This window comes from Nyctereutes procyonoides, unplaced genomic scaffold (assembly GCF_905146905.1).
Source record: "Nyctereutes procyonoides isolate TBG_1078 unplaced genomic scaffold, NYPRO_anot_genome, whole genome shotgun sequence".
Taxonomy (NCBI): Eukaryota; Metazoa; Chordata; class Mammalia; order Carnivora; family Canidae; genus Nyctereutes; species Nyctereutes procyonoides.
This window is the reverse complement of record NW_026575045.1, coordinates 4961759-4987695: the sequence shown is the minus strand read 5'-3', so window position 1 is coordinate 4987695 and position 25937 is coordinate 4961759. Positions and strand designations below refer to the sequence as shown.

Genomic DNA, 25937 nt, shown 5'->3' with positions numbered 1-25937 from the left:
TTCACCACTGAAGCTTTAGTTTCCTCAAATACAAATGCAGGGGTTAGAGAGGCATTTAGGGCTCTGTTCTGAACTCTCAGACTTCCAGACGCCTTGATGGCGAAGTCCAGCAGCGTTCAAGTACGGACTGTGGCTGGGCTGTGGCCTCAGGAAAAGTCCTGCAACCCCAGGACACTGCAGAAACGGGAAGAAGGATCTCGGAAGGTGGTGCCAGATGGAAAGAACGGAGCCTTTGGATCCAAGTTCCTCAGAACCTGCGAGCCCTCGTCACGACCACAGACTCTGACGCCCTTAACGCTGTGAGTCCTTGGAGCCGGCCCATCTTGGCCTCCTCGCCCTAGTCTGCCCTCCCAGCCAACGCCCGGCTGGGGACTCGCTGCCCTGAAGTCCCTCTCACGTCCGGGTTCCCCGCCTCCTGCCTCGGGCTCGCGCTCGGGTTCCGCCTCACGGCTCTGGCCCCGCCTCCTCGCCGTGACTCCACCTCCTGACCTTGACTCCGCCCCCGCCCTGTCCCGCTGCCGGGTCAGCGCCCGGCGTCCCCGCCGTGGCCCCGCCTCCTCCGCCGTGGCCCCGCCTCCTCCGCCGTGGCCCCGCCTCCTCCGCCGTGGCCCCGCCTCCCCGTCCGGCCCCCGCCCCCGCCCCCGCCCCCGCCCGCCTCCCCCCGCCACCCCCAATCCCCACTCGGGCTCCGCGCTGCGAGCGCGCCGGACCTCTCCTCGGAGCGCTGGTCCGCTGGTCCGGAAGTGACGCGAGGCCCCGGCTGCAGGCTGGACGCCGCATTCTCTGAGGGCCGCACCCCGAGGCGGCTCCGGGCAGCATGGCCCTGCTCCTTCTGCTCGTCCTCGTCTTGCAGGCCGGGTGCTGGGCTGAGATGAGCCCCGCGGATCCGGAGCTGCCTTCGGGTACGTCGCTCGCGGCCGGGCTGCGGCCGGGGGGCGGGGGGCGGGGGGCGGCGGGCGGCGGTTGGGAGCCGCCCGGGGCTAGAAGCACGGCCCCGCGGGGCGCGCCCTCGTCCGCCCGGGACGTCGCGCGGGGTTCCCGGACGCCCCCAGACGTGCGCGGGCGGGCCCCGGGAAGGCCGCCGCGGTCTCCGCGGTCGGGGGACTTTAGTTCCCTTCCTCTCGCCTCTTCCGTTAACGCGGCTGTCGGCCTTCCAGTTCTGGTAACTCATTTTCAAAGAAGTGAGTTGCTCGGTCGGCGTGTGTACCCCGTGACCAGCGCTCAGGACTTAAGTACTCGGAGGGGGAGCCCAGAATCGTCACGAAAAAAGTTGTGCGCCCCTCATTATGAGAATCATTAAGTGGCAGTGACTGGCCCTCTGATGTGTAATCTGGAAGCCCTGTAGTGCGTGCGCTCGGTAGCAGATTGGTTAGGCTGTACGTGTCTTAGCCTAGTTCTCGAGCGTTTTATTTCTGAGATTTCCCCGGAAATAAATGCAGGGAATACGTTGTTCAAAGTTCGGCGTGATGTTGATTAGGAGCTCCAGTGAAATCGGTGAATATTTTCTGCAAGAGCCTTAAGCCTAAAGTATCAGGATCCGCATCAGTTTTGAGTATCTTCTCAGTATCCACAGTTAGCAGCTGCCTCGAAGGGGTCAGGGAGGCCTGGTCTTCTGCGCCCTTGGCAAATTCTGGGTCCAAACCTCTGCATTATGACTTGGGCTGTGGGCTTCGTTTAGGTGTGTTGCATTCATGTCCTCCTGTCCTCTGGCTTGTTCTTTAAGAGGCAAGCAAACAAATAATTAGACATCCTCTGGGATAGGCACTGTGCCAGATGTTGGGGATACAAAGATGGGAGTTACTCAGTTTCTGCTTTCAAGGATGATTATTTGGCTAACAGTTATTAAGCGCTAGGCGCTGCTGTTAACTTATCCCATCTCATTCTCACAACAACCAAATACAGTAGGTGCTACCAGTATCTCCATTTATGGATGAGAAATCAAGGCACAAAGAGGTCTGCCCAACTTGGGGAGAGAGGTCACTGCTACTCAGTGGGGAGCCTGGCAGGTGGACTCTAGAGTCCCAAGTTTTAACCACTCTGGTGGAAACTGCCATTACCTAGGGCAGGTGAGTCATCTACCAGGGCAGTTGCAGCACATTCTGATAAGGGCCTGGACTCTTGCACAGACTACTAGAAAAACAAGGTTGGGGTATCTGGCTCTGACCAGGGGAATCAGGAAGGACTTTATGGAGACAGATAACTCCAGAGTTGGAGCTGGGGGTACAGAGAGACTGGTGTGCGAGGGAGAGGGTGTGAAACAGCTTGTTCAATTAGTGGAATACTAAGGGTTTCATTGTAGAATGTGTGTGTGAGGATACAAGGGGAGATAAGACAGGTAGAGCCGTAGGGACTGGGAAATGAAGTGCCTTGTCATGTGTAAGCAAAGGATTAGCAACATAGCATTGGCTAACTCTGGCAGATTGGGGAATTTATTGGCTTAGAGAATCCAAGCAAGAGATAGAAAGGTAGAGATGCCACTTGGGCCTCCGAAAGCTGAGCCAGTCACTCAAAAGAGCCAAGGCTCTATCTTATTACCAACTCTGAAGGTGGACAGCTGCTCCTACTTGGCAGGAATCATGGATGTTGACAGCATTGGGGTTTTGCATCTTGCAGCTTCCGCCATCCTAACAAAATCTCAAGGGATTTGTTAGAGCCCAAAGGCTCTGATTTGCTCAGCTTGGGTCAGGCACCTGCTTGCCTGCGGTGGCAGTAAGGGAGTTTCCAGAAGAGAAATAATGTTCCTGAAGGAAGTACAGATGCTAGGGCAACAAAGTAAATATGCTCACTATAGTTGAGTGGGCAGTCGCTGGATTAGCCCACCTAATTAGTGACCTAAAATAGGTCACTCTCCTATTTTAAGAAGAGAAATGATTTTATGCAGGATCAGTTGGGCCATTCAGAAAAACCATTCATCTTACAGAGTAGTTTGAGGGTAGACTCTTAAGGAAGGAGGCCAGTTAGGCTCCTGCTTAAATTGAGACGACTCAATGAAAATGGCAGTTTAAATGGAGAAGAGAGGGCAGTTTGTAGAAAGTTTAAAAGACAGCAGGAGTCATTCGTGGATGTGGGAAGAGAATGGCTCAGGTAGCATTATTAAATCACGTGCCATGCCCTTCTGAGTACAGACTAGGCCCTCCTAAGCCAGGTACCCCAATCTTACTTTCCAGTAGCCTCTGTGCAAGAGTCCAGGCCCTTATCACAATGTGCTGCAACTGCCTTTGTAGATGACTCACCTGCCTTAGGTAATGGCAGTTTCCAGAGTGGTTAAGAACTTGGACTCTGGAGTCTACCTGCCAGGTTCCCTGAGTAGAAGTGACCTCTCTCCAAGGCAGACCTTGTTGTGCCTTGATTTCTCATCCATAAATGGAGATACTGATAGCACCTACTTTATATGGTTGTTGTGAAAATGAGATGTGGTAAGTTAACAGCAGCGCCTAGCGCTTAATAACTGTTAGCTATATACAATTACAGTCCTTGAAAGCAGGACTGGTACCTTCCATTTTTCTATTTCTAACACCTGAAAGTGTGGGGGACCCCTTGTGGTTACACAATTTGCACATCCTGGAAGCCAGCTCTGGGAGTGTTGCCTGTTTGCTCCCAAAGTATCATCTTCGATGCCCACCCTCCTTTTTTTCATTGCATTTTCAATACATTTGTCTAGATTTTCCATGTATTTCTCTAGTTTGTCTTGTGTCTCCTATGCTTTTAAAGTTAGTTTAAAATGTAATGTCTCCAGAGAGTAAGAGGAAAATCCATAATAAGGACAACCTACTTCTGGTTCTTGGCAAGCTTCCTTATCTCACCAGTGCCTGATATTTAATACACACACTCAGGGTATTAACTCTTGTTACAGTGTTGGCTTTTACTCTATTTTTGATAGTTCATTTTAGATGAGGGAACCTAGGAGGAACAAGGAAGCAGGCAAGAGGATATAGTCAATCTGCAAAATCCAAGTGGTTGGTAATGTATTGTGCTCCAGTGACGAGCTTTTGTTAATATTTCTTAGTGAATGAATAAGGAAAAGAAACCCATGCATGCTATCTAATAATCAATGGTATTTCACTTTTCATACAGTTTTACCTATAAAAGTAGTGTATGTGTATATATATATATATATATTATATGTAGATAATCTATACATATCTTAAAGATTTTATTTATTTGTTTATTCAGAAAGAGAGCAAGCAAGAGCAAGGGGAAGGGCAGAGGGAGACTCTCCACTGAGCAGGGAGCCCAAAGGGCTTGAACTCAGGACCCTGGCATCATGACCTGAGCCAAAGGCAAGACGGTTAACCATCTAAGCTACCCAGGCGCCCCAGTAGTGTATATATATTTTTAAGTGAAGCAGTATCTGTCTTCTTGCAGTTTGCTCTTCCACTGTGGGTTTTAGTAATATTCAAGAGCATACTGTACTTTCTCAAATAGAAGTGGGGCTCTTACCTTAACTGTCTCCACTAAAAAAGTGGAGAAAGTCTCTTTTCTGACTAAAGGATAATGTTCTGGGTTGCTTAAATTTTTCATTATTTTCTTTGCCTCCTATTTTTATTTCAGAGATTCAAAATACTTAAGACCATGCATTTTAATTACATTTATTGAATAGGGTATTAATAATTTCTTTTTCATTTTATTCTTATTCATGATTCCTTTTTTTTAAATTCATGATTCCTATGGACTTTGAAAGGTTCTCATTTTAGTTCCATACAGAGGAAAACCTAAAAAAAAAAAAAAAAGAGAGAGAGAAAAATAACCCTTATAAAGGAGCTATCTCATAAAATTTGGCAGCAAACAGCAATAGTGCCGTTGTTGTATAAACTAGATGAATAATTAATGGTTCCATTTTAACTGGATAGAAACAGAATGAGAATTGAACCAGAATTAAATTAATTTCTGACAGGAAGGAATCCATTTACCTGTAATTTTCTTACTAAGGGAGTCTCTTTGGTTTAGATTACCCCAGTGCATAGAAATCAGAATACCAATATCCATTTCAGTCATGTCCATTCCAAAGAAATGATTTCCTTTAACACATTGTTCATATTCTGCAGTGGTCATCATATAATTGTGATAGTATAATAAATCATGCAAAACTACTTGAATTAGATGCTTGTGAAGTGACCAGAAAATAATCATCTCCACTTTGTATTAATATATGGAGATCATTTTCTTATTTTAAACTATTACCAAAATGATGCCTAAGTTGCTTTTCTTAACCAAAATCAACAAAACTTTATAGACTGTCAAGTTTTTCAATAGCTTCTCTACCCCTTTGTTTTTTCATTGATAAAAATATGTATACCAGTATCACCTCTCTAATAGAATGGTTTGTGTTGGTTAACGGAGACAGTGCATAACAACGTGGAGCACATTGCTTGTCTTGTGGTAAATGTTTAATGCACACATTAGTGATTACCATTCAGTAATGTTCATTGTTATTTATTTTAACAAATATATTTTAAAATATTAAATTGTTGTAGTTGTATATGAGAAATTGTGTTGGCTTTAAACAAAAAAAAAAAAAAAAAATCATTCCAAATCAGTATGAGACCTTTAAAATAGGTTCAGCAACTAACTTGTTCTTCTCTCTTTCTCCTGTTTTTCAGAAACTGAAAAAAGTTTTTCAGCTCCTATTTCTCAACTATTTCTCAACTTGGAGTGAATTAGTCCAAATGGGAACTAGTCTTGAGAAATGACCTCTCTCAGGGTATAGGTGGATCGGGTCCAAGTAGAATTTGTTGGCATGCCAAGCAAACCCAACTAGATAAAATTGAATAAATAGGAGCACATATAAAAATCCTGCATTTTAGATCAGAAAGTGGCTAAGCAGATGTTTATTGGAGAAGCTCTAACTTATCCAATGGTGGTTTGGGTAAAAGATCTGGGGGGATTTTAGTTAATTGTAAATTCAGTCTAAGCTACTATTTGATTATGTCCATCTCTAAAAAAAAAAAGGAAAGGATTTCATTCATATCTGTTGTATTCTGGGCTCTACAAATTAAGAGAGAGAATGAGTGATAAAATCAGAATAGAGCCTGAAGACAAATAGAAGAGAAGACTGCAGACCTATTAAGAGTATTGACCCAGGGCAGCCCAGGCATCACAACACACCTTTAATTAAGCCTAATGAGAATCCTGTTGAGTAAGGGCCTGTGATTATTGTCTCTGGCTTACAGATGAGGACTGGGGTTCAGAGAAGTCAAGTAACTTGCCTAAGGTTATACACAGCAAGTAAGTAACAGAACCCAAACGCTCTTTCCACTTTGGGAAGTGAAAAGTTTCCTCTCACAAAACACAGCCACTTCTTCTGTATATCCAGTACATGCCCTTGGTTTAGGTCACCATTATGCCCAGATTACCCTGGAAACATTATTTGGGGGACTCCCTGGGGGCTCAGTGGTTGAGCATCTGCCTTTGGCTCAGGGCATGATCCCAGAGTTCCAGGACCGAGTCCCGCATCAGGCTTCCTTCGTGGAGCCTGCTTCTCCCTCTGCCTGTGTCTCTGCCTCTCTCTCTCTCTCTCATATATAAATAAATAAAATCTTAAAAAAAAAAAGAATATTGACCCAGCTAGGGAACTATTTTATCGAGTGACAGCTTTATTATTTTATTATTTATAATAATAATTTTATTATTTGAACCCTTAGCTCTGAATCTCTTTTTCTAAAGGTAAGGAAGTAATAAAAGTGGAAAATAGACTTTTTGTATATTCATCTCAAAGTGATGGATGATTCAAAGCTGAAAAATACTGAAATGTTTCAATTAAAAAACTTTTTTTTTATTTTTTTTCAATTAAAAAACTTTTATGAACATTTGAAATGTGCAAGAGTTATCAAAATGTCTTTATTCATCTTAAATCTAGAAGACACTCCTGCTTACTAAGAAAAAATTTTGGAAGGCACTAAGAAAATAGCTATTTTATCAGGACCATAAAACCAGGAGGTACATTGTGCTCATAAATATATTCTGAAAAAAAATTGTAGAAGTCTTGGTTTGATATTTCTCCCTTTTCCTCCTTGGATTTCTTTTCTTCTCTTTTCTTTTCTCTTTTTTTAATTGAAGTTCGATTTGTCTCCCTGGATTTCTCAATGCTATTTCTCAGTTTGTAATGAGAGAAGAAACCTTTGTAAAAACACCCATGACTCTATCTTTCACTAGGGGAAAGGTGCTAGAGAGCTTTTCTCTGAAAGTTGTTCATTCACAAAAGGGTCTGATGCTTTAATTTGGAGCACTTGTTTTTGAGCTGTAGTGTCGGAGGCTTAGAATCCCCCCAAACAATTTAATTACTGGCCCCTTTATCTCCTTTATGCTTCTCAGCTCCTCCTTCCCAGAGCGAGGTTGGTTAAGCAGATTGTCAGACGGTGTCTACAGACTCCAGAGCTCTGCTCAGCCATAGATGTACGCACTTTTAAAGTCTTTGTTAAAATCCGGCAAGAACTTCTGTGACTATCCCTTTTTCAGTAGAGGTACAGATGCTTTTGGTGGTTATGGGATGGAGGACACATAGCAGCCTGTATTCTGGCCATCATCCACACAGGAAATCTGGAGATGTCTGTAGGTCCCTGTTTCCCCAGCAATTATTACAGAGCTGTTCTTTCAAGCTGAGGTTTTTTGGTCTTTTGTGATTTCCCCTTGCCCGTTGTCTTGTGCGCTGCTTCCTCACGTACTGATCAGTTTTTCTGTCCTCTTCCTTGCTCTTCTTTTCATATCCTGTCTCTCCCAGTTTATCAAGAGGAAACAGTTGGTTGTAACCAGAGCTCCCCCCCACCCCGCATTGTAGAGTGGTACAAAAAACGGATTGTTCTTTACTGTGTTTGGTTTTGTTAAATCCTCAGCTGTTCAGAGGCATTCTGAGAAGCAGATTTTAAAACAGCAAAAGTTTATTCTAGGTAGCATGCACCAAATAACGGAACTCATTTCCAAAACAACATGAGTTACAGAAAACTATCTGTATCATTTTCAAGAGAAATCTGTAAGATTATTTTATGTGATGAGATACTTTTCCTTAAACACCACAGATAATCCTTTCTTGCTATTTCTACATATATTTTTATTGACATAAAATAAAAATTTATTTTGAATAGAAGTTTGCTGTAAGCCTTAATTATTTTAATTTGAATATAAAATGATTTAAGGGACGCCTGGGTGGCTCAGCAGTTGAGCACCTGACTTTGGCTCAGGGTGTGATCCCGCAGTCCTAGGATTGAGTCCCATATCGGGCTCCCTGCATGAAGCCTGCTTCTCCCTCTGCTACATCTCTGCCCCTCTCTCTGTGTCTCTCATGAACAAATACATAAGATCTTTTAAAAAAATAAAATAAAACAATTTAAACTTTAGGTCACAAACTTCTGAAACAATAGAAAACTACTCATGTCTACTTATCATGAGAGTTTGGCAAATAATGACAAAGGCAGATGTGTAATAACCACATGGTTTCTCTGCTGGTAGCATAAAACCACAAGTTACATCCTTTAGTGTATATATTCAAAGTTTCCCCTTTAGTAGAATGGTAAGGTCTGTTAGTATCCATTGAAACCTCCTCTTCCCACCACCTGTCTCGTTTTGCTTTGAAAGCTGTGATGTAAGCCCTTTTTCTAGTCAACCAAGTCAAGCTTTAACTCAAATCATGGGATTGGTTGGCACACCTAACCAACCTAGTGTGCCAGGCTACTTTGTGGGGTTTTTAGTTTGTGTGTTTTTGTTTATTTTATTTTTTTATTTATTCATTTATTTGACAGAGACAAAGCAAGAGCAGGGGGAGTGGCAGGCAGAGGTGGAGGGAGAGAGTGAAGCAGACTCCCCATTGAACAGGGAGCCTGATGCTGGACTCTATCCTCGGACCCTGGGATCTTGACCTGAGCCAAAGGCAGACATTTAAGGACTGAGTCACCCAGGTGCCCCTGTTTGTGGTTTCATAACTATGATTCAGTAACTTCTTCTTAAATGTAAATGTGCTTTATTTAATATTCTATATGCCTGTTCCCTGAATATAGGAATCTCAGTGTGAGTCTGTACAGTTAAGTCATTCCTATTGGGAATGATTTTTTTTAAAAGAGACTTAAAAGGCAGTGAAGAACTCTTCATTTTTGGAAACTGGAGGAAAGCACGCCCTTGTTACCAGAGGCAGAAAGCTTAGGGACACCGTTGCCTTTAATAAATAGCAGGAAGAGTAGGAAATGTGCTTGTTGAGTTCAAGACCTAGCCAGGAGGTTGCCAAGCAGTGCTGAAAGTGCCACATGGTTTCTTCTTGCTCCTGGTGGTAAAACGCAAGAATAGAAAGAGTAACCAAAAGAAGGGCTGTTAAAAAAGAACCAGGGCCTGAAGGTTTGAAAATTCTCAGTCTCTGAAGAGGCAAGAGATGCTGAAGTTAAGAAATGGCTTTTGAGAGAAGTTCACATTCAGTGTGAGTTTTCATAGCATCAGGTTCCTCCTCTTTTACCTGGTTAAAAATAATGTTTATATGTGTGATGATGATTATTATTAAAGATTTTATTTATTCATTCATGAGAGACACAGAGAGAGGCAAGACATAGAGGGAGAAGCAGGCTCCCTGCAGGGAGCCCAATGTAGGACTTGATCCCAGGACACCAGGATCACGATCTGAGCAGAAGGCAGATGCTCCACTAGTGCCACAATATTATTTTTTTTTGTAGATTTTATTTATTTATTTGAGAAAGACATAGTACATGCATAAGCCAGGGGAGGAACAGAGAGAAAGGGAGGAGTGGACTCTCTGCTGAGCCGGAAGCTCCACATGGGGCTCAATCCCATTTCCCCAGTATCCTGACCTGAGCCAAAGGCAGATGCTTAACTGAGCCACCCAGGCACCCCTGTTTATATTATTTGATATTAATGTTGATTTGACCCTGAGGAGTGTGTGTGTGTGGGGGGGTGCCTTGTATTTATTTCCTCCCCACAGATTGTAGGCTCTCTGAGACTAGGTTGTTTCATGAAGTTGAGGTGCAAACATCCAAAAATCTGCTTAAAGTAACCAAATAAAGAAGCCTCAGTAGGCCCTGCTAAGTATGCCATGGAGCTCTACCGAAACCAAAAGAGAAGAATCAGGGCTAAATCTGCCAAGCCCAGTGTTGTCTGGCTCACCTGCAAGAAAATTGCTTAGAGAACCAGAGATGCTAGGAACCAATAGCTGTCAGCAGTATTTCAGGAAGAGTAAATAGAAAACTTGTAGGTGTCTGATCACTGGCTACAGAAGGAGCATATTAGGAGCACCTGGGTGGCTCAGCAGGAGAGTCTGCCTTCGACTCAGGTCGTGATCCCAGAGTCCTGGGATCCAGTCCCACATCAGGCTCCCCAGAGGGAGCCTACTTCTCTCCCTCTGCCTGTGTCTGCTTGTCTCTCCCTGTGTCTCTCATGAATAGATAAATAAAATCTTAAAAAAGGAAAAGAAGCAGCATACTATAAGCATGCAGTGTTTGAATCTGTGAGACCTCCTCCAGCTTCATAATCTCAACCTTTTGGCACAAATTGTCACAGTGCTTTGATAAGTAGTTGTAGAAGTTAGACAAAAATGAAAACCAAAGGTATTCATTGTGAGGAAGCCATGTAATATATTGGTTTATCAAAAGGATTCTATTTTTAATTTAGTTTTTCCTCTTAAGCAATAATTAAAAATTCCTAAAGTTGTGAACATATGAAGCATGATCCCTCAACTTTAGTGCTGTTGGCATTTTGGACTGCCAAACCATGGAGAGCGGTCCTGTGCCTTTATAGAATACTTCACATTCTTGGCCCCTATTCTCAAGATGTCAGTAGCACCTTACCACTACCACTCAGTTGTGAGAACCAAAAATGTCTCCAGACAGTGCCAAATGTCCCCTGGGAGACAAAAATCACCTCCTGTTGAAAACCACTGTTACAAAGGAAAATAATCATAAAAGGAAGGAAAAAGGTGTAGAATTTAATTGTTCATAACTCTATTTTTTACTGAAATAATTCTGGATCTGTGTTCTGTTTTATTTATTTTTTTTAAGATTTTATTTATTCATGAGAGACACAGAAAGAGAAAGGCAGATACAGGCAGAGGGAGAAGCAGGCTCCACTCAGGGAGCCTGATGTGGGACTCAATCCTGGGACCCCAGGATCACACCCTGAGCCAAGGGCAGAGGCTTAACCGCTGAGCCACCCAGGCATCCCTGTGTTCTGTTTTAAAACAATTATACAAGTTTAAATAATTGTAAATTAAAGCAATGTACCAGTTTGGGTTTGAATATTGGAATTTTGCTTTGGGGAAAAAATACTGTAGACATTTCCTTCAAAAGTAAGCAAATACTTTATGTATGTGAAATTAACACCTCAGGTATCAGATTAGGAAGTCTGAAATGACTAGGAAAGAACCCACATTTCTTAATGTCCAATCCAGGGAATATTTTTTATTAGAACAGTCCACTTTATATAACTCCAAGTAATCATCATTGTCAGCTAGGGAATTTTTATTTTTATTTTTTAAAAAATATTCATTTATTTATTTTAGAGAGAGTGTGTGGGAGGGGGAGGGCTAAGGGAGAAAGAGAATCACAAGTCACCTCCCCACTGAGTGCAGAGCCCGATGCAGGGCTCAATCCCAGGACCATAGGATCCTGACTTGAGCCGAAATTAAGAGCCAGATGCCTAACCAACTGAGCCACCCAGGTGCGCTGTGCTGGGGAATTTTTTCTTTTCTTTTTTTTTTTTAATAAATTTTTGGCTCTCTCAGAATTTTTGAGGCTGATAATAAGTTATGTTTGGAAGCCACTGTACCTGACCACAGTGCCATCCTTTCATTTATTTTAATTGTAATTGTAAATTACGTTTCATGGTGTTCAGGTAGGTAGGATTGAATACTCTTAAAATTGGGGTCATATTGCCAACTCTGTATCTTCCTGTTGACTCACAAAGAAGGGTAGGAAGGGAGAGAAAGAAGGAGGGAGAGAGAGAAAAGGAGGAAGGGAGGAGATGTATGTGTGATTGTTTCCCAAGGGGTGGTGGTCAGCAGCCTTTCACACTGCACAGAGGAGTAAGTGGCTGGTTTTGATAATTAGTTACAGGATATCAAAGTGACTCCTGCCTGTTCTCTCATGACTCCCATCTTCTCAGCAGACATTTTCTGAAATGGTTTACAAGAGCAAAGGCAAGAAGAAATATTAGGTGTGTTTTGTAACGAGCCCTTCACACCTCAGAGAGCAAAGAGTTAATGGAACTGACAAGGTGAATGGCTCCTGGAGCCAAGTGAGGCCTCGATTCCTGTGCTATTAGGAAAGGTGCCAAGGTGTGTGATAATACCAGGTGAGGGCTGAGCGCCTACGTGGTATTTTAGAATGAAAATACCCCTCCCTGGCATAACCAGTTCTCCTCTAGACAATGAAGGCAATCTGTGGTTTCAAATATGGGAAATTCTAGTGAGTAAATGAATCAAAGATTATTATTACAACAGACAGTGCATTTATTTATAAAAACTCCTAAAGACATTATAGAGATTTATTGCCTCTACTATATTTGTATTTACCTCATATTACAGTGTTTTAGGAATTTAGAATGAACCAGAACTCTATACATTTTCCAATAAAATTAGTTTTTGTAAGTCTCAATTTAAATAATTGTATTTGTTCTGGTGAATTCTGCTTTTCTTCAAAATACATATTTGGCTAACATGGCTCCTTACAAGGTTTTCTAATGTTAATGTTAGTTTCTTACAGTTGTCCATTTTACTTTTTGAATCTCTTACAGTGCCAGTACCAACCAATATTACAATTGAGGCCTATAACTTTAATACTGTCCTATTTTGGAACTACCCACCCATGCCACAGACTCCTGTTTTTACTGTACAGGTAAAGAACTATGGGTAAGTGTTACTCTTTTATCTTTTTAATTCTGTTTTTGTCTAGCTCTTTATACTACCCATAACTTTGTTTTTTCTCATCATCTTTCTTTCCCATGTGGAAGAACTTCTTAAACTGCTTGTACTTCCAGAAGTGCTAAGGATGCAGATTAGTTATTTTCAGAGTATTCCTGCCTCTTAATTCTTCTTTCTATCAAAATTGAAGTAGAGGAGTCCTGACTTCTGAGATTTTTTTTTAAAGACTTACATATTTGAGAGAGAGAGAGAGTGCACATGTATGTGTGCTGATGGGGAGAGGGGCACTGGGAGGAGAGGAGAGAGAGAGAATCCTCTAGTAGACTCTCCACTGAGCAGATAGGCCAACTCCGGGCTCTGGCTCAGGGCTCGGGCTTGACACAGGGCTCAGGCTAGATCTCAGGGTCGTGGGATCCAGCCCCACATCGGGCTCTGCACTCAGCGTGGAGTTTGCTTGTCCTTCTTCTCTGCTCCTACCCGTACTCTCATTCTGTCTCTCTTATAACTAAATACATAAAATATATTTTTTTAAAAAAGATGTCCTCTTACTTTCCATAGTAAATGTATTATTGAGTAGAAAGATAAAAATTTCAAAAAAATTTTCAACAAGTGTCAGGAGTCTCTGTAATACGTTAGATTCTGCAATCAAGTAATGATTATGTTCACAGAATCTAGAGTGGTTTAAAGATCAGATTTTTAAAAAGTGTATGTGGAATGTGCTTTGTTCAGGTGTTGTATTTTGAATTGAGCCTCTTTATTGTAAAGGGATTTCTAGTACTTCTGACCAGAGTAAGACTTCCTACTTTGTCTGGCTTCTCCATCCTATCCTTGATCAGTTCTTTCTACCAGCTCCATGCTGTACGTGAAAAGCAAAGCACAGACAGAGATTATTCAAGTTTGTATATTGACAGTAAATGTTACTGTTGTGTTTCTTTATTCCTAATTTTAGGGAAGCAGTATGGATTGATGCCTGCAACACCTCAGATCAGTACTGTAATATTTTTCCTGTAATTAATGATCCATCACTTTCTCTCTGGGCCAGAGTTAAAGCTAGGCTTGGGCAAAAAGAATCAGCCTATGTAGAATCAAAAGAATTCATTTTATGTCGACAAGGTGAGTAGATCTTTGAAATTTGAAAATATTTACGCATATCTTCTATATAGATTTGCTTTTATTAGCACTTGCTGAAAATAATCACAAGAAATCGTTGGAGGAATTTAGGGAGTCTGTGTCTTCCTGTTTGCCCAAGCCCCCACAAAATTGGGCTGAGAGGTGCCCATCACTGTACCCCTTCTAAACAATTACATTTCCACTCCCTGAAAGCATGGGTCAGTGCTGCCCTCAGGGACTCTCTAGGAGCCTTCCCCCTCACCCCCTTCCCTATCACTCCTTGCTGAGTTATACTCACTGACGTCTCCCTCTTCCACACTGTGCCTAGTCCCCAAGACCTTGAGGAATTTTATCTACCAACTTAATACATTAACAAATGTTAGATTTCTATCATCTCCTCAACCCCAGTGATTTTCAGCCCTGACTTCTGCCAGCCACGCATTCCCGTGATATACCTGATCTTAGTTATTGCCTCAGGCTCCAAAATCTTCATGGCCCATTCCTTTGCTCTGATCAAAATCCTACTGTGTAGCTCTCATACCCTCACTCATGAGTAAAGAAACGATCACTTTGTCCTCTCCAGTACTCTAGGCCTTGTGCCTTGCTATCCATCTTTACTTCCTTCTTTGCTTCTTCCACCATAGCCTTGGTTCTGCTCCTGCTCTTTAGATTGTGCTTACTTATTAGAGGCCCTTCCTTTACTTGCCCTTGAAAAAATGTTATATCCCAGAGTCCATGCCTTTGTCATCTGATAGCTACACCATCAGATTTATCAAGGGCACACTGTGCTAGAAAGTATGCCAGGCCCTGAGGAACAGACCTGCATGGCACATAGTAAGTGGGCAATAAACACATGAAGAATAGGTAAATGATTCACCAACAAAGTGTTAAGCATTGGTGACACATAATCATAAGCATTTGCTGAATGAATGAATGAATATCTAGTTTTAATTTTCACAATAAAAGTTCAACATATTTAGCAAGCTTTTATAAGAGCCTTCATGCCAGACGTCCATAGATATTGGTAATACAAAGAGTTTCAGTGAGTGTGCAAAGGTAACTAAAATGCCTTTTCTGAAACATTTTTTGAGAGAAAGATTTTCCTTTTTATCTGCAGAACCACAAAAAAGGGAAAAATATCCTGATAGAGCTTACTGTTATGTCAAGGTTTTTTTAACCTTGTAAAACAATATTTACCTTTTGGACTAGAAGTGACTTTAAACTATTAAAGAGTTTAGAATTGATAAGAATACTTCCTGCTTGAGATTAACATTTCTTTTTTAAGGACATTTAGAATATCTTCTAGGTCTTTGTGGAATGGTTTAAACATGGTCCTGCTTTAGAGCAACAGAAAGAGTAGGTTGATTGATTTTGGCAATTTTTTGTAATGCGCTGTGAAGTTCCAGGGATTACTAATTCTGCTTTTGTGTGTCCTCCCCACCACGACAGGGAAAATTGGACCACCTGCACTGGGTATCAGAAAAATGGAAAACCAAATCATTATTGATTTATTTCATCCTTTAACTGCTATAAGTGGAAGACAGGCAGTACCCATATATGATGAAAATAATTGTCACACATTCATGTATACTGTGTATATGAAAATAAATGGAAGTGAGGTATGTGTTTCTGTTGATCTGTTTTTCTGTTGCTAGCATAAGTTGTCTCTGTAATGTAACGAAAGTAGAATGCTTATGAACACTCAGGCAGGACTTATGGATCATAGGTGTTGGTAAGAAAAACCACATAAATAAATGTTGAGGGGAGTCAGTATTGGAGTAAATCACTAATGCTGGGCAGGTGGATACATTTAAATTTTGTCTTGCCTCATTTAACAGTATGGCTCTATTCTAGGATTTTAAACCTGTTTACTTCTATTTCTCCACTGGTAACATGAACATAATTTTAATCTTTTCTTCTTCATGGCTAGTGATGTAAAATAATACGAAGCTATAATTGGAATCCTTGTTTTTGAAAGTAAAGGTTAGCGGTACTGCTGTGGAAATATACTTACTACAGTGGTGTGCAGGCCACACTTGGATTGGAATGATTCTAGTCCATCCATTCTCCACAGCGCTGCTGTTGCTTTATTTAGTAGTATTTGTCAGGCATGTGCTCTGTGCGTTCCTGGCACCAGCAGATAGCAGCAAATAGTACAGACAGTGCTCCAGTGCTCCATGTAATGGAGGAAAACAGAGCAGGGACAGGGGATGGGCAGCAGGGTTGGGGGCAATAGTGCTTTTCCGTAGGGTGGTCAGAACAGGGAAAGGCGAGACTGGAGCCAGGTCTGGAGGAGGTTAGGAGGTGGCCTTAATGGGTATATATGGGGAAACTGTTGGGAGACATAGATTCTGGCAGAAGCACACTGGGTGTGAAGAGCAGCAAGATGGAGCAGATGAGGTCAGAGGTCACCGGGGGCCACATCTCTTGGGGCACTGGAGAGATTTGATGTTATTCTGACAAAGACGTTACATCTCTGGAAATATTTGAGCAGCAAGAGTGACATTTGACATAGATTTTAAAACATCACTCTGGATGCTTAATGGAGTTGTCCTGCTGAAGTGCACACCTAACCTTCCTTCACTGCTTAAAATCCCTTCACAAATCCCCGTGAGCTACAAAATCATATCTAAATTCCCTTTCATGGTACGGCCTACAAGGCCTTTATGATTTGGCCTCTGTGTCCTTTCCAGCTTCCTGTCTCCCCATTCTTTCCAGCCTATGTTTTATTTGTGCTTTGGTGAGTGGCTTTTGGCTCTTCCTTCCCTGTGGGTGCCATGCTCTTTCCCAGAAGGCCCTCTCCACCTTCTCAGCTTTGGCAAGTTTCTACTCACTCTTCAGTATTCAGCGAGCATTTCATCTCCCCTTTGAATTCTCTTCTGACATGACAGACTGCTTCTGTGTGGTTCGATGATTCCTAGCTCCTTTGCAGGCCTCGTGGCTCACATGTCTTTCTGCTCTGGTGGCAGTTGTTTGCAGTCCGGCACCCCTGTTCTGCCTTCGTGCGTGCAGGCGCTCCCTGGCACAGGTGATGCTTGTCCTTTGGCTGTTCGAATGAAGGATAAACTGGCAGAGGCTGGCTCAGTGCCTTCTGTGTACTACCGCTAAGAGAAGCCGAAGTCATTGTAGAATAACTTTTGTATTCTACCTACAGATGCTTTTCTCTCTCATCAGCTAGGTATTTAGCACTATTCTCAAAGGACTAATGACCATTTGTCGCTTTAACAACTAACAGTGAGGGACACCTGGGTGACTCAGTGGTTGAACATCTGCCTTTGGCTCAGGGTGTGATCCCGGGGTCTTGGGATCGAGGCCTGCAGCAGGCTCCTGCAGGGAACCTGCTTCTTCCTCTGCCTATGTCTCTGTTAAATAAATTATTAAAAAAAAAAAAAAAAAAAGCAAAACCAAAAAAACTAACTGAACATTCCTGCTATTTGAGCTTTTAAATTTGTTGTCACTACAAAGAACATGTTCATGGATACATAGCATAGCACTGTGTTGAAATAACAAATTGACTTATTGTTTGACATCAACACTATTTACAGACCTATTCAACTTACACCACATAAATTTCCTTCAGGTGTTTGATCAGGATAAATACGGTGCTTTTTTTGGTTTTTGTTTTGTTTTCTGCAGAATGAAAGAAGCCATGCATTTTCTCTGTTGTTGTTTCCCCCATACAGACAACATACACAACGGGTATAGAGGACGAAGATGATTGCAATGAGACTCAGTGCCGCCTTACGATCCCAGTGTCCTCCCTCAGTTTGAACTACTGTATTTCAGCAGAAGGAGTCTCAAAAGAATGGTCTGTTGTAACTGAGAAGTCCAGAGAGCTTTGTATTACCACTTTCGATGGTGACCACATAGAAGGCAAGTTTCTGCTGGTTGTTCCTAAATACAGGGAGGGATAACTGAAAAGAGGCAGTTTCAATAAATCTCTGTCCTTTTTAAAAATACTTAGCAATTCCATTTCTTAGAGAAGTCCAAAAGTAAAAATAAGCTCATTTTTCAGGCACTGAGAGATCTAAAACAACCAATTTGGAAAGCTATGTGATGACCTTTTGACCCAGCGGTAAAGAAAGCACACCTAAACCTCCAAGCATAAATGTCAACATTTCAGGATTACACTGTAGTGATATAAGGCAACTTACTATTTACACATAGCAAGAAGTTATGTTTCCATTAGAATGTTCTTAATGGGGGTGGTAAGTTTAAAAACTGAATAGCAAAAATATTCATTGGCATGTGTGATGCAGATTTGACAAACACTGGAAATTAGTATCCAAAAATAAATATTGATAGGTTAGGTTATGGGTCATTTTTATAACACTTAATAATTTTATTTTATTATATTTTCTTTGTGTGTGTGTGTGGAGAATATATATGATAGAACTTTAGAACTGATATTCTCAAGTGGCAGGTACCTTAACAAAAATTTGGGCTGTTCTTTGCACTTATGAAATTTAAATGTTCCATTATAGATAATTTCTAAAATATAAAATGCTGGAAGAAAACAAAATTATTTGTAGTTCTTTCATCCAAATATTTAGTTAACAGTTTGGTGTTTTTTTTTTTTTTTCCTCATCCCATTTCCCTTTTTCTACATAGCTATGATTGTTAGTGTATAGTATATACAATTTTATACACTGCCTTAAGTATATATTATATTTTTCCATTTTAATTCATATTCTCTATTAGTATTATTTTTTAATGTATGTAGACTGTTTTATCATGAAGAATTTGTATTCATTTTAATGTTCCTCAATTTGAGACTTCTAGATTATTTACAATTTTCTCTATGATAGCATGTTTTGATAACTCTGTGTGAATATATATATATATATATATATATATATATATTTACCAGTTATCAGGCTGTTTTTAAATATGGCTTTATTTTATTTTTATTTATTTTAAAGATTTATGTATTTATTTTAGAGAGAGAGCATGAGTGGGAGTGGCAGAGGAAGAGGGAGGGAGAATCTCAGGCAGACTCCATGCTGAGCATGGAGCCTTGAAGTGGGGCTTGATCTCACAACTGTGAGATCACGAGCTGAGCTAAAATCAGGAGTCAGATGCTTAATTGATTGCACCATCCAGGTGCCTCCCCCAACCAAAATTTTATGATACAAATAGCTTCTCGAGGAGTGGGATCTAGGCCAAAAATTGGACCAAATGCCTAGAATTTAATATTAGTAACTTTTAGGCTATTGTAACAAAGGTTTCAAATAGTTTTTTTTTCCAAGTAGTTTTTGACTTAATGCAGTGCATTTTATGCCAAATTGCATTGCTATTTTGAAAAAATAAAATCCTAATTAATCTACAAAGTGTGAAATAATGCAAATGCCTCAGATTTATTTTTTTTAAACTGAATTATAAACTGAGTTACTACTGTGGCCACATGGTGGCAGCACGGTGTCTCAGAAGCCGTATTCCCTGCCTGCCTGCTTGTGCCGTGCTTCTACACACAGTGCTGGCATTAGTTATGAAGTTATTTTATCTTTACTGTTGTAATAATTTTTTCCACATCCTGTTAATAATATATCTTATACACTCGTTCATTTAGTAGTAATTTCTAGAGTGACAATTCCAAAAAAGTAACTTTGGAATAGAAATTAAAGGTAATAAAATGCTAGTAAGGAAGACAAATGCCACCAGGATTTGTAGAGCGCTGTTAATTTGGAAGAGAGGACAGTGAAAATAGAATACTGAAGATTGTGGGGCAGCCCAGAATACTGAAGATTGTGGGGCAGCCCGATGGCTCAGCGGTTTAGCGCCGCCTTCAGCCCAGGGCCTGATCCTGGAGACCCAGGATCGAGTCCCATGTCAGGCTCCCTGCATGGAGCCTGCTTCTCCCTCTGCCTGTGTCCCTGCCTCTCTCTGTGTCTCTCATGAATAAATAAATAAAATCTTAAAAAAAAAATACTGAAGATTGTTCGTTGAAAATAAAAAGCAGCATTAGAACAAAATACACAATAGTGATTATAGATGTATGTGCTTTGAAACAGATCTTTCCTAGTTTAAGTTATTATTTCTGGTTTGCATTTAAGGGCATCTAATTCTTGTGTAACTTTCCTGTCTGTGTATGTTATGTGTATGTCTATCTCTTTAAAGGTATTTACAGCCTCGAAATAATTATAAAATGTGACAAAAATTCTGAAGAGCAAGATTAAATTATTACATTGTCAGAATTTACTTCTGAAGGGATAGATTTTTTAAAATTTTGTCTTTTGCCTTATTAACGGGGAGAAAAATGTAACTCTGGAAATACCCTATATTGGGGGGCTTTAAGAACTTCTTATGAAAATCTGTTCTCGCCACTTTGTGTCATGGAGTTGGAGTTACAGAAAGTAGAGAATTGCAAGTTGAGAAGAGCCCTCTTCATATTTAGGATATGTACCTGAGTGTTTTTTTTTTTTTAATCTTGCCCAACTTCTGTGGCAAGGGTTCTTTGCAATTCTGACCATATTAATTTCCCAGTTGGCAAATCTATTAAAGAACAGCATTAAGACTTTAAAACTATTTCATAGATATAGCAGTATTCTATCCTAATTCTAATTTGTGATTTTTCCCTTTTTTTAGATTCTGTTTGGATTCCAATTGTTGCTGCTCTCCTACTTTTTCTAGTACTTATCCTGGTATTTGTGTATTGTTACATTAAGAAGATGAATCCATTTAAGAGAGAAAGCATCATGTTACCCAAGTCCTTGGTAACATATTTAAATATTTTTCTTTAATTATATACCGTAAAGTGTTTATTCGTACCTTTTTGATAGTTTTCTTAATTTCTTTGTAAGTTAGAATGATGTTCAGCAGCATGTCAGTCTATCATAAATCACTCAATCTGCCACACATCCAAAACCACATAATTTTTACTACACATCAGGTACTTTTTAATGTACAGAACAAGAGCATAATTGGATAAGTCTGTTAAGAGCTTAAAGTTTAGTGGGAGAAGAAAATAAGTATTCAGTGGGAGTATGGTGTTCAAATGTAGAAGTTTATGTGCATGCCAATGAGGACTGTCCATCTTTGGAGGGTGGGGCTTAGTTGTGGCCTTTCTGGAGGCAGTGATGCTTAAGCAGTCTTGAGGGACAGATAGGAGTTTATCCAAGTACTAAGAGATAGTATGTGCTAAAGCCTAGCATCAAGAAAGCATGGCTTCTGAAACTCCAAAAATACAGAAACATCATTATGGTTGGAGTATAGAAGGAAAGATGGCCACAAGAGAGCGCGCCCATGCACGCACATGAACAGGGGGAGGGGCAGAGGGAGAGGGAGAGAAATCCTTAAGCAGACTCCCCACTGAGCACGGAGCCTGATGCTGGGCTCAATCTCAGGACCCAAGATCATGACTTGAGCTGAAGTAGAGTTGGATGCTTAACTGACTGAGCCACCCAGGCAACCCAGGAGTTTGAAAGCTTGATGTTTTAATGTCTAACATTTAAAAGCCCTTTGTAGGGAGCCCCGGTGGCTCAGCGGTTTAGCCCCGCCTTCAGTCCAGGGCGTGATCCTGGAGACTGGGGATCCAGTCCCATGTCGGGCTGCCTGCATGGAGCCTGCTTCTCCCTCTGCCTGTGTCTCTGCCTCCCTCTCTCTCTGTATCTCTCATTAATAAATAAATTTTTTAAAAATTTAAAAAAATTTAAAGAAAATAAAAGCCTTTTGTATAATGAAAACGCTTACAGGTAACAGAATGGTAACTGTTTGAATGAAATAGGACAGGAATAATACCTCTATAACACGCAAAGGACCCATTTCAATTTGTTTTGAAAGCACTTTATGTAAAGTGAATAAGAATGATCAGTGGTAGGCAATTCATGTATGAATTATAGTATTTATTCTTACTGATTTAGGATAAATAAGTAAGCACAAAGTGACTTTGTAGTATGTAACTTTATACCCATTAGAGAAGAAAAATAAACCTGACTATCCAGTAGTATCAGTAGTGGTAAAACTGATATATACTGGTAAAAGTAATACAACTCTGGTAGAAAGGTAAGCGTATAATGGATATGGAGTGTAGTAGTGCCATAAACAATGCCACAGCCTTTGACTTAGTGATTCTACTTTTAAGGATTTATTCTTTAAAAAACTAAAAAACTCCATAAATAAAAAGATGTGTAAAAATATTCACTTCAGCATGTTCTATAAATAATAAAAATTGGAAACTCTTCAATATTTGCTCTTAGAGAAATTAATCATCAGTATAAAGAAATTATATGAGGCAGTGAAAATTCTAATAAAAATTATAATTATGAAGATGAATGGTGAAAATATTATATAAATAGGTGTACTCCCATTACAAATTTAATGTGCATACATGTGGAGACAATATAGAAAAAAACAGCACATACTGGTTAGATGGTGGATGACTTTTTAAAAATTCTAAAACTTATTTTTAATATAGTGTATTTTCATTTAAAAGCAAGAAAAGGCAACCACCTGATACTGCTACATTGTTCCCATAAGTATGCCCTTTAGTGGTATATTTCATTGTCCGTTACCCTTAGACGATGACTTTTAAAGGATATGCACTTAAGCTTACTACTTTATTATTTTTAATCATTGACTTCTCTTCCCTTAGCTGTCTGTGGTAAAAAATGCCTCTTCGGAGACAAAATCTGAATCAAAATGTGTATCACCCGTCACCTACCAGCCAATTGTCCCAGAAAATGAGAAGATGGTCTGGGAAGAGCAGTTGTCGCCAGCAACAATTGTAGGTATGCCTACTGAAGATAATGCCGGAAAAATGGAACCCCGAGAAGACCTTTTCAGTGAAACAGAAGTGGTGACCACTGAACAGAACACTTCTGACATGGCTTCTAGGCGCCCTCTGACCCCAGGAATGACAGAGAATTCTGTCCATTCAAATAGTAACCAGTCTGAACCCTGTGTTGTCGCTTTCAACTCCTATCACTCCAGAAATGGTTCTGACAGTGGCGTTGTGGAATCGGACAGCTTCTTATCTGACTCAGAACTTCCCCCAAATAATAGAACTGAAATAAAGACCGGAGAACAGGAGACTGTAATGCTGAGAAACACCACCACCTCCTTTGGTTATGACAAGCCACATGTGTTAGTGGATCTGCTTGTGGACGAGGGTACTAAGGAGTCCTTGATTGGTTATAGACTTACGGCAGATTCTGGAGAGTTTTCCTAAGATCAACAAAGTTGCAGCAACTTTGAAGGATTGGCTTTTCCTGAACAGTTTTCTTGCTTTCATGATAGGATCATGATTTCAGAAATTATTCTTTGTCAATATCAACCAAATAAGAGTATCTGGGTGTACATAAAGTGCAAAGAGCCTCTCTGGCATTGTCACATTTGGTCTGAAAACTGCAGAGGCTTTGAAAGAACAAACCACTGTCACATTTGAAATTTTCCATCTAGATGGGTTGAGTAACTGTGAAAGCTCTTAAGAACCCTGCTTCCTATGATAGTAGGTAAGATGCCGCAGGGCCCTTTCTAATCACTTCAAGACCTGTAATAGATTCTTTTTCTTTTTTTTTGTGCCTCAGCATGGTATTTGTTTTTGGAAGTCTGTATATAGTTGTTATTTTTTTAGAGAGAATGTGAGAGCATGAGTGTGAGGATGAGAGGCAGAAGAAGAAGGAGAAAAAATCTTAAGCAGGCTCCATGTTCAGCGTGTAATCTGATGCAGGACTTGATCTCACAACCCTAAGGCTAGGACCTGAGCTGAAATCAAGTCGGTACTTACCGACTGAGCCACCCAGATGCCCCTATGTATATAGTATTTTTAAATGTTTACTTTCAGAAGAAATCCTGAAAGCTTTCCAAAATTGAATTTAAATTGTAATTCAAATCAATAGACTTAGTTAAGAATATGTAAATAGAAACATGTATATATTTTTTTATGGAACATTGCATTTAGAGATTTGTAAATAAAATATGTTTAAAATTGATTTTGGTACTCATTTATTCAAGCACTCAGGCAGTTAATGTAGTATTTTTTATCCATTTGTTGTTTCTATGCACTAAGACTATGGAATTATTTTCTAATTCATATCTAATCTTTAAAATGGTGCTAAAAATAATGTAATCTTTAAAAATGGTCCTTTTATGGTCTCTATTTCAGTTATACCACCCAGGGTACCTAACACTATTCCAAGCTGTTTGGGGAGGGGAAAAAAAGGATTTTCTGTTGAGCATGAGGATTGAGGGGTCTTTAACATAAAGATGGTGGTCAAAACCATTGGAATGGGTGGGAGCCCTGAGAAGCATGTGGTGTGAAGAGAGAGTCCCCAGTGAGAGACAAACCAAGAGTTAATTTCTATATTACACAAGGAGTTCTTGGGAATTACTAAGAAGGTAGTAAATTTTAAGATTCAAATAAATTAATTGACCAAAAATATGTTTTAAATACAACTTCTATGAGTAAGTTAACCAGGGAGAAATATTTCCCTTCACTTAAAAAGTACAGATTAAAATGAGGTGCTATTTTTTTCTATTAGTGGGGGAAAATGTAAATACTAGTGAGATTTTGGTGAAACTAGTATACTCACTTATTTGGGAACAATGTCTTAACTGCTATTTTAACTAATATATAAGTACATATATTTCATAAAAATACATATCCTTTTCAGAACTCAATCTATTCTATGAAAATTATAAAAAATAAATCCTTAAAAGCATACATTAGAAAGGGGAAAAGCAAAAATAAGAAATGATTGAAATAGGCAAGTTAACTGCTCTCTAAAAGGCCTGTGCTAATCATAGACACCACTGCCACAGGTGAATAGGGTACATGGTTTTATATTTAAATTTAAGCAATTGCCTAATCTTATCCTTTGTGCATTCCTTTGGGTACTGTTTATTTTTCTGTTGACTGTATCCTTTGCCATGAATTATATATTTATTTTATAGTTTATCTCTTATCCTGCACATGTTTAAAACATTTATAAAGTCAAATTTATTCATCTTTAACTTCCATCTTTAAGAAACTCCCTAGAAGATATGAACTTATGCCCACATTTTCTATATTATTTGAGGGTCATTGTTTATTTCATCTATGTTTAATTCTTCTTTTCCCCCTCTAGTTTTTTTTTTTTTTTTTTTTGTATAAGGAGTAAGCTGCCATAGTAAATTACCATGAACTTGAGTGGCTTGAAGCAATCAATGGAAATATAAACCCTCACTGTTCAGAGGTAGGTCCAGATTATACTGGAAAGCTTTAGGGGGATCCTTCTTTGCCTATTCCTAGCCACTGGTGGTAATTGGCAACCCTCAGTTTTCCTTGAGTTTTCGCTATAGCATTCCAGCTGCGGCCTCTTGTCACGTGGCATTCTGTCCTGTGTGTCTCTGTGTCCAAATCTTTGTCTCTAAAGACAATGGTCATTTCCAAATAAGATCACATTCATAGGTACCAGGGGTTAGGGCTTTATATCTTCTCGGCGGACACAATTCAACTCATATTTTCCTTGACAAATCAGCTGTCGTGGTACTTGTAAGTAATCTAACTTCTTTGCTGATTTCAAATGTCACATTTATGTCCTGTGCCAAATTAAGACTTCTGGGACTGTTTCATTTTGTATTTATATCCTATTATCTATCTACCTTTCTTTATTCCTTTCTTATTTAAAGATTTGATATTTTAAAGTAATCTCTACACCCAGCGTGGGGCTTGAACTTAAAATCCTGAGATCAGCAGTTACATGCTTTACTGATGGTGCCAGCCTAGTAGCCCTGCATCCTACTGTTTTAATGGTTAGAGCTTTATACTGGCATATTTGAGCCTTCGAGGCCCTCCTTAATACTTGACGTCAATGCTTACTGCTCATGTTTCTTCTCAACAATTGTTCTTTGAGGTGAACTAGAATGTTTGCCAAGTTTTCCCCCCAAATTTTGCAGTCTTCTGGGAGTTGTGTTGGTGTTGCATTTACTTTGTACAATGTTTAGGAATACCTTACATTTTACGAAGTTGAAAGTTCTTCTGCAAGAATGGGGAATATTTCTCCCA

The 25937-nt window shown here is 40.1% G+C and overlaps 1 protein-coding gene across 1 annotated transcript; it reads left to right on the top strand.

Moving 5' to 3' along the window:
- Positions 1–668: 668 nt before the first annotated feature.
- Positions 669–23883, top strand: IFNGR1 (interferon gamma receptor 1). Its single transcript, XM_055324711.1, has 7 exons — positions 669–902; positions 12718–12832; positions 13794–13957; positions 15404–15573; positions 17638–17827; positions 20540–20667; positions 22545–23883. Exons 1-7 carry the CDS (start codon positions 818–820, stop codon positions 23118–23120), a joined length of 1428 nt encoding a protein of 475 aa, XP_055180686.1. The 5' UTR covers positions 669–817; the 3' UTR covers positions 23121–23883.
- Positions 23884–25937: the final 2054 nt, after the last annotated feature.